General features: G+C 46.5%; 1 protein-coding gene across 4 annotated transcripts in view; it reads left to right on the top strand.

Moving 5' to 3' along the window:
- Positions 1–2,156: 2,156 nt before the first annotated feature.
- Positions 2,157–8,319, top strand: part of STRIP2 (striatin interacting protein 2) — a 67,172-nt gene continuing 61,009 nt past the window's right edge. For 3 of the 4 annotated variants that reach the window (XM_074193711.1, XM_074193710.1, XM_074193709.1), the window contains exons 1-2: positions 2,157–2,374; positions 5,421–5,490. In XM_074193711.1, the coding sequence (XP_074049812.1) occupies positions 2,240–2,374; positions 5,421–5,490 (205 nt within the window). In that variant the 5' untranslated portion in view covers positions 2,157–2,239. Of the gene's footprint in view, positions 2,375–3,777; positions 3,856–5,420; positions 5,491–8,319 lie in introns of those variants that run through there. The other variant, XM_074193712.1, reaches the window with a different exon arrangement.

The raw sequence follows: 8,319 nt of genomic DNA, 5'->3' as shown, positions 1-8,319 counted from the left end.
AACAAAACTGAGTTGGAAGATCCCACTTTCAAAGTGACACCATTGGTACAAAAATACTAAAAATTTTTTTTTTGTTTGTGCAAGGCAGTTGGGTTAAATGACTAGCCCAAAGTCACACAGCTAGGTAATTATTAAGTGTCTGAGGTTGTTTTTGACATCAACTTCTAACTCCAGGGTCAGCGCTCTAACCATTGTGCCACCAATCTGCCCCCCCAAACTATTAAAATTAAAGGATGTATCCATCTGTTAACAATCAGTAAACTACAAAGATGTAAAGTTAGGCTTAGTAATTAGTCTAATCCCTCAAGAGGTTCTGTTTAATGATTTTAGGGAAATTTATTGTGGAGAAAGAGGGTGTTTGAATGTTTATTGACTATTTTTTTTTTTGTATTCAAGCAAACTGTGTTTGTAATGGAGATAATCAGGGGAGCTGGTACTGATCCACTCTGGCAGTACTTCCCATAGCACTGAGTCCTATGATTGGGCCATTGCTGATAACACATAGTCTCTTGCTGAAAAGGCATTTTCAAAAAGGGCAAAGAGCATTTGGTCATTGAACAGGAAGAACTACTTAGTAGACTTCCAAGTAAGACAAAAATTCTGCTATTACTTTTTTTAGATTTTTTTTTTTGCAAGGCAAATGGGGTTAAGTGGCTTGCCCGAGGCCACACAGGGAATTATTAGGTGTCTGAGACCGGATTTGAACCCAGGTACTCCTGACTCCAAGGCTGGTGCTTTATCCGCTACGCCACCTAGCTGCCCCGTGCTGTTACTTTTCAAGCATTTCAAAGCATTTCAAAACTTTTAAGATTCTCTATTCCTTCAACTTGAAAATGGAATTTCTTTTTTTTTTAATGGCTGTAAATACATGTGCTTATTAAGGTGAGCCTCCGGCTACCTCTTCTGCTTTGTGTTTCTTTCCTAGCACACCAGTGACTGGCCTTCTATCCTGAGGTCAGTGTTTCTAGCCTTGTCAGGAATCTCATGAGTTTCAGAGGCTGGGATCTCCTGGATCCACAAGCTAGTAGGTGATCTCAGCAACATCTTGGAGGAGGAAAATGATCCCAGCACATCCTCCAGGATGAGCAAAAAGCCATGCCCCAGCCTGCCCGGAGATTTAGCTCTTGAGTCAGTGAAAATTCAAGGTGAACGTGGCTATTCAGCAATCCTACAAAATGGTTCATGTTTTAATACTTTGAGTATCATCCTCCTGGGAGAATATAATAAGAGTAATGGATTATTGTATCTTTCTTTAAATATTTGTCAATATGCTCTTATGAGTCTTCAGCGTTTCAAGTATATCTTTTGTGGTAGAAATAAATAACTGGGGGCGGCTAGGTGGCGCAGTGTATAGAGCACGGGCCTTGGAGTCAGGAGCACCTGAGTTCAAATCCGGCCTCAGACACTTAATAATTACTTAGCTGTGTGGCCTCGGGCAAGCCACTTCACCCCGTTTGCCTTGCAAAAAAAAAACTTAAAAAAAAGAAGTGTCCTAAAGTGGATCTACTTTGTATTGTAGAATTTGAAAATTAGGACTTCAGTGGCCATAAAGTGCAACCCATAAATGAAGGAATCTCCACTATAATGTACCCCCAAAGAGGGGGACCACCCCACCAGCAGCAGTTTTTTAGGCAGTTCTCATTGTCAGGGAGATTTTCCTGACATTTCCTCTCCGCACTTTCCATGCGCGGCTCCCCGGGCCCCATCCAGACTTCTTTTCTCCAGGCTGCAGAGGCTCAGCTCCTTCCAGAGAGGAAGCACGGGGGAGGGGTCTGAAAGTTAATTAGCGGCCTGACCTCGGGCTTGCTGTCTCGGAACTCCAGTTCGCTCAGCCGTAGAGGGAGGACTAGATGCTCCCTCCAGGCCTCCTGGGCAGTAGGGTGTAGGTGAGGCCGGACACCTGGGCGCTGGGGTGGTGCTTCCTCCTAAAGGTCACTTCCCGCTGGGATGGGGGAGGGAAATAGAGTTTAGGAAAGCCGAGGACCACACAGGTGTGGCCTAGGGTCCGAGGCCCCGAGGGAGCGGGGCCACCTGGCCCGGGGCCGGGCAAGTCAAAAAATCTGAATGAGCCCCAAGCTCCGCCCCGAGCGCCTGGGCAGCCAATGGCGCCCGGGGGCGGGGCCGCCGCCGGGCCGCCTCAGCCAATGGCGCCCGGGGGCGGGGCTGCTGCGGGGGGGGGCGGACCCCCGGGCGCGCTGCCGCCCCGCTAGCCCCCGGCAGAGCAGCCGCGGGGAGCTCCATGGAGGACCCCAACGGCGTCGGGCCCGGGGCTGGCAGCCCGCCCGGGAGCGGCGGCAACGGCGGCAACGGCAAGGGCAAGCAGGCGTCGCCCAAGGGCCGGGAAGTGTTCAAGAACCAGCGGAGGGAGTCCGAGGTGGGCGTCCGGGCGGGCGGGGGAGGGGGCGCCCCCAGACCCCTCCTTGGACAGAGGGGAACCACGGCGCAGGCCCGGCCAGACGGGGCGTCTGAAGACCCCCAGGCCCCCCGAGCCCGCATTCTCGTCTCCCAAGGGCCCTGCTGCGGGGCCGCCCCGGCTGGGCCCGGAATTCAGGCCGGGGTCGTGTGAGCTCGGGCAGATGCCCCTCCCGCTGCCCCCTCCTCTAGAGACCCCCCCAGGAAAGCCTTCAGCGGCCGAGGGCCGCGCCAGCCGCACGCCCCAAATACCTGCAGAGGTGACTCGGTGTCCTGGGGGGCCCGGGGAAGTCGGGCTCGCCGCTGCCTCAGCCCCCCAGTCTGGGCTGGGCAGCCTTCTTCCCTCGGGGCTAAGCGGCCCCATCTTGCCCAGGATGGATGGGGTCCTCCTCCATCTGACCCGTTGGGAAAGTCTATGCAACACCTCCTTTGCCTGGGCTCCTCCCGAGCAGGTGGTGAAGCCAGGGATGAGGGATAGCCGCCTCTTTGCGGTCGGGGGAGAAAGAGGACGGACGCGAGGACAGAGAGGGGGTGCCACGGTCCTGCTGGTAGCCACCTCCTAGGAGAGCTTCGGGTTAGAGGCCAGGAAGCCGGGTCCCCCCGGATCTCTAGGAAGAGGCAGTGGCCCCGGGCGCCTTGGACCATCCAGTCCGGTTTCTGCAGGATCCCTGCCTCCTACCTGCAGAGTGCCTGGGGCTGCATCTTCATTTTCTTTTTTCCATTTCTGCTCTCCCTGCTCTGAAACTCATCTCAAAATTCATTTCCTGCCGACAGGCTGTCCTAAGAAATTAGCTCTTCCTTACCTTCTCTGCAAGCTGGAGAAACTGCCTTTCCTTACCACTGTGTCCCCCATCACCAGGGTGACTTCAGCTCTCTCCTTGCTTTTCCCTGGGGGGGGGGGGAGGAAGGCTTCTCTTTGGGTCCTGGAGCCACTCCCTTGGAAGATTGCTCCAGGGAGAAGAAGGTTAACCTAATATCTATCTTTTTGACTGCTGAGTACAATGGAACTAGCAGGCTCTCATTAACCCCCCTCCCCAATTATCAGCACCTCTGTTTGGGTTTGGACCCTACAGAATATGTGCCTTTAAACCAAGTGCCATCTGACCCCCCACTGTGTCCTCCTTAAGGACAGAGACTTTTCTTTTTCATACCCCTACTTAGTGGGTGCTTAATAAGTGATTATGGGATGTAGTTCAGTCTACCTCACTGTATGCAAAGGAATGTAATTTGACCACCTCTCATACCCTTACCCTCAGTGATGTGATGAAACATTGCTTGTGCAGGGATATAATTTGACTATTTCTTTCCTCCCTACCTAATGGAACAATGAACTTGAGAGCTTGAAGGACCTTTGAGGATCTGGTCACAGGGAATAGACACATGGATGGTTTGACATCTTCATGGCTGGAAGGAGCATCTATACTGAGAAGAAAATGTTGGAATGTAGGACTTAGTCACTTTATAAAAATGCTTCTCTTTCTGATCAGCTTCACTACAGGCTCCTTTTAATCAAGGACTGTTAGAACTAGAAGAAAGTATTCAATACAATCTTATCATTTTACAGATCAGGTCACTAAGGCCCAGAGAGGAGAATGACTTGCCCAAGGTCTCACCCTGAGTTTTTGGCAGAATCAAAGCTTTCTGACTCCCCAAGTTTCTTTGGAAACTTTTCTTTTAAACAAAGGTAGATTAGTTCACCTAGGCTGCCTTTGCAAAAGCAAATAGGAGTCCAGGGGATAGAATACTGAACCTGGAGTCAGGAAGCTGAGTTCAAATTCAGCCTCAGACACTACCTCTGTGAGCCTTCGTAAGTCACTCATTTGCCCCAGCTTCCTCAGTTGTAAAATGAGGATAACTATAGTACCTTTTTTTTCAGTTCTGAGGATAAAAAGGTTATTTGTAAAATACAAATAAAACAAATGGGTGGGGGATCAGAAGGTACTGCTGCTTCTGGCAGAGGTTAATAAGACTGAGCTAGTCCCAGTGTTTGAGACATATTGTTTGGTACATCCATTCATTGTTTGTCTGGTTCTTCTGTTTTCTGTCTTCAGAAAAGTGATATCATGACTTAAAAGTGAAATGGAGTTAAGTGAGGGAGGGCTGTGTAAAGTCACCAGCCTTACTCTCTCCTCTGGGGCAAGATCAAGGTCAGGACAATGGGATTTGGGAGACCTTGGCCTTTTTAAATTAAGGTCTTTGACTTAGGCAACACCTATTCTTTGAATAAGACTATAAGAAAAGAGGCAAAAAACAAACAACAACCAAATTCTATCTGGGAGGGTAACCCTTTAGGTTTCTGACCAAAACAGAAACAAATGGTATTCATGTAGTTGGGACTTGATAAAAGCCTTTTTCCCCTCCCTCCCCACTTCAATTATCCTTTTCATGTATTAGGCAAGTTGCAGAGGAGATGCTGATCAGAATTTTTAGAGGGAGTTCCTCATCTCAGAGATCTCTTTATCAATGAAATTGGGAGTTCAGTGATTTTAAAAATTCCTATTTATTTATTTATTTTAGATTTTTCAAGGCAATGGGGTTAAGTGGCTTGCCCAAGGCCACACGGCTAGGTAATTATTAAGTGTCTGAGGTCACATTTGAACCCAGGTACTCCTGACTCCAAGGCCAGTGCTCTATTCGCTGCGCCACCTAGCCGCCCCTAAATTCCTATTTATTTTTCTACAGATCCACTCTTTCTTTTCTAGTTTTGCTTGTAAATTGGAACATGATTTCTCATATTAGCTCTTCTTTCTGCATCTATTTTCCTTTGCCATCAATATCCCTTTTTGTACAACCAGTCTTTCAGACTAGCTGCAGACTTTTTCTCTCAGATTTTGAGGCTACTTAATGAGATTGAGTGAATGTCTGAGCAGGCTCCTTTCTGGTATGGTTCTCTCTGACTTTACTCTGGTCTTGTCCTGCTACGAGGTGGAAGCTAGAGAGATAGGAAAGGGATCAAGGGAGAAGGAACCCAAATAACCTTTGTTACAACTAAGGCTTCTTTATTTTAGGGCTCCGTGGACTGTCCCAACTTGGAGTTTGAGTATGGAGATGCTGATGAACATGGCGCCGAGTTGGCAGGTACAGGTCCAGTGGCTTTGGTGGGGAGGGGAAAGTAAGTTCTAAGGTTCATATTCACCTTCCCCCCACTGGGAAGTCCTCTTTGTCCAGTCCTCTCTGAGCTCAGTAAATGTGATATTTGTCACTGAAAGAAAAACTCTCTTCTCTCCCTTTCCTCTTGATTTGTGAACTGCTCTTTCTCCTACTCTTATTGGTTCTTCCCTCCCTCAAAGGCCACATAGCTAGGTAATTATTAAGTGTCTGAGGTCGGATTTGAACTCAGGTCTATCCACTGTGCCACTTAGCTGCCCCCTTAGCAAGCCTTTTTAAAGCACTTACTTTGTGCAGGCACTGGGGTACAAAGACAAAAAAAAGGATTTTTTTTTCCCTCAAAGAGCTTACATGGGGACAGGGGAAGAAAAGTAAATATAAATGACATTCAAAGTAAGTATCAAATAATTTCTTAGAAAAAGCACTCACAACTAGGGTTGAGAAGATTAGAAAGGGGTACAGAGCTGAGTCTTGAAGGAAGCCTGGGGCATGGCCTTTGGACAGGCACTGACTGCCAAGGGGAAGAGCAGTGGCCTCTATAGGGGAGAGTAGTTCACTTGGCTGGGCTTCTCGTACAGGTCTCTTTTACCTATGTTTAATTTCTTTTTCCCGTTTTCTTTTTTTCTTTCCCCTTCTTTTGTTCCTTCATCTCCTTTGCCCTTTTCCTTTCTTTCCCTCTCTCCCCTTCCTTTCCCTCTCACTCTTTTCTTTCCTCTCTCTTTTCTTCCTCCTTTTTTCCTCCTTTCTTTCTTCTCTCTTTCTCCCTCCTCTCTCTCCTTCCTTCCTGTCTTTCCCTCCTCTTTCCTTTCCTCCTCATTTTCTACCTTCTCTCTTCTTCTTTCCTTCCTTCTCCCTCACCTTCCCTTTCCCTCTCTCACCTTTTCTTCCTCTTCTTCATCTCTGCACCTCCATACTCATATTAATGTCTCTGAAGTTTCTGGGATTGTAGACAGTATCCAGACATCATTTCTCCTGTATTGTCTGTTTCCCTGAAATCCTTTTTACCCCAAATCATATGCTATGATATTTTAAGAAAATAAGCCCTGCAGTGGAATTCCTGCAATATTCAGCCAAAGTGGCCTGGATTGTCAAAGATAGTGGCCTCTGCTTGTACAATCCCACCCCGACATGCCACACCCCCATCCTGGGATATTCCTAAAACTGTAGCTGAGCAAATCCCACTCATCTGTCAGAGCTGGGCTGGTTCTCTCTGTTATTTGTCTCTTAGCTCAGACTGAGTGCATTCCCTTCAGTATTTAAAGACCTCAATGTTCAGTGAGGTACGAATGCCAGTTATTAATAAGCAGCTCCCTTCGTGCTTGGGAAAAATATGAGGCGAAAATTAAATTTTCTGTCACATGGAAGTGATACTTTGAGGCACGTTTATCTCAAAAGAGACATCTTTTTAGAGAAGTTCTTAGGGGAAAAAAGGCAGAGGAAGATGTCTTGAATGACAGGGAGAAAGAGAACAAAGTCAGCTCCCTTCTCCCACCCCCATCCCCACCCCCAGTCCTATCTGAGGGGCTTCCTTTTCATTTCCTTCCTTCATTTCATTTATTTCCTAGGTACTCTTTTGTCTTTGTGACTAGGTAGGTGTTGCCTCTGTCTGACAGCTAGATCCTTTTGGTTACCTTAGTCTGGGCCCTGATTATCTCAAAGTGAATATAAATAGCAATTGTTTCTGTTTTGGTCAGAATTCTTGAAAATCTTCCCCTCTCAGTTTGAGTTTCTTTGTTTTTGACTATATCTAGCACCTGGGTACTGAACTCAGATGACCCTGGAAGAAAAAGTGCGATGGTGACTTTGTACAGCCCTCCCTCATTTAAATCCAATTCACTTGCATGTTGTCACCTTCCTGATGTCATGGTCCTCTTCAAGAAGGAAGGACTGTCAGCAACAATGAGGCAAACTGAACAGAGAAAGAGAGTCCTGAAGACTGGGTTTAAACTTGGTTTCTGCCAGTTATTAGTTGTGTGACCTGAATTTTCTTTCTTTTTTGAGATAGTCAAGGTTAACTGACTTGCCCAGAGTCAACACAGATTGTATAAACTTGAATTTTATTATCTCTAAAAAGAGGGCATTGGATTATTGGATTGAGATGATTTCTAGTCCCTCTAGCTATAAGTCTTCTTAAAGGGGCAAGGTTTGTAACTGAGTGAGAGGGAAAGAAAGAATATGAGTGTCCTTTGCCATTCAGAACTCTCAAACCTGTAGTCCAGTGCCCTGACTGCCAGACTCAAGTTGAATTTCTTTGATTGATGCAGTAAGTAGAATGCTGGCTAGATTTCCTGGCCTTTTCCTCATGAATTCATCTAGGAACCTAGCTGATTAAAAGTTGAGGTGGTCAAGAAACCTGGATCCACAAGTCTTGAGTATTCTGTTTTTGGTATCTCTAAGTCCCTTCCTGATCTCTAGGGTATCTTCCTTCCTGGATTTCATTTGGTGCTGATGATATGGAATTAACTTTGTTGTTGTTCATTGTGTCCAATTCTATATGACCCCATGGGCAAAAGATTTTCTTTTGTCCGATTTTCTTGGCCGAGATATTGGAGTGTTTTGCTATTTTCTTCTCCAATTCATTTATAGATAATATTTTGAGGCAGATAAGGGTTGAGTCCAGGGTCACACAACTAGTAAGTGTTTGAGGCAACATTTGAACTCAGATCTTCCTGGCTCCAAGCCCAGTGCTCTACCATACAACCTAGCTGCCCTAAGAATTACTATTTTTTGGCAAAAGTAATAATTATTATTATTTAGATGCAAATATTAAGTAATTTTTTTTTAGTTTTTGCAAGGCAA

This window comes from Macrotis lagotis, chromosome 7, assembly GCF_037893015.1.
Source record: "Macrotis lagotis isolate mMagLag1 chromosome 7, bilby.v1.9.chrom.fasta, whole genome shotgun sequence".
In the NCBI taxonomy this organism is placed as follows: Eukaryota; Metazoa; Chordata; class Mammalia; order Peramelemorphia; family Peramelidae; genus Macrotis; species Macrotis lagotis.
This window is presented reverse-complemented; position numbering and strand designations above follow the sequence as displayed.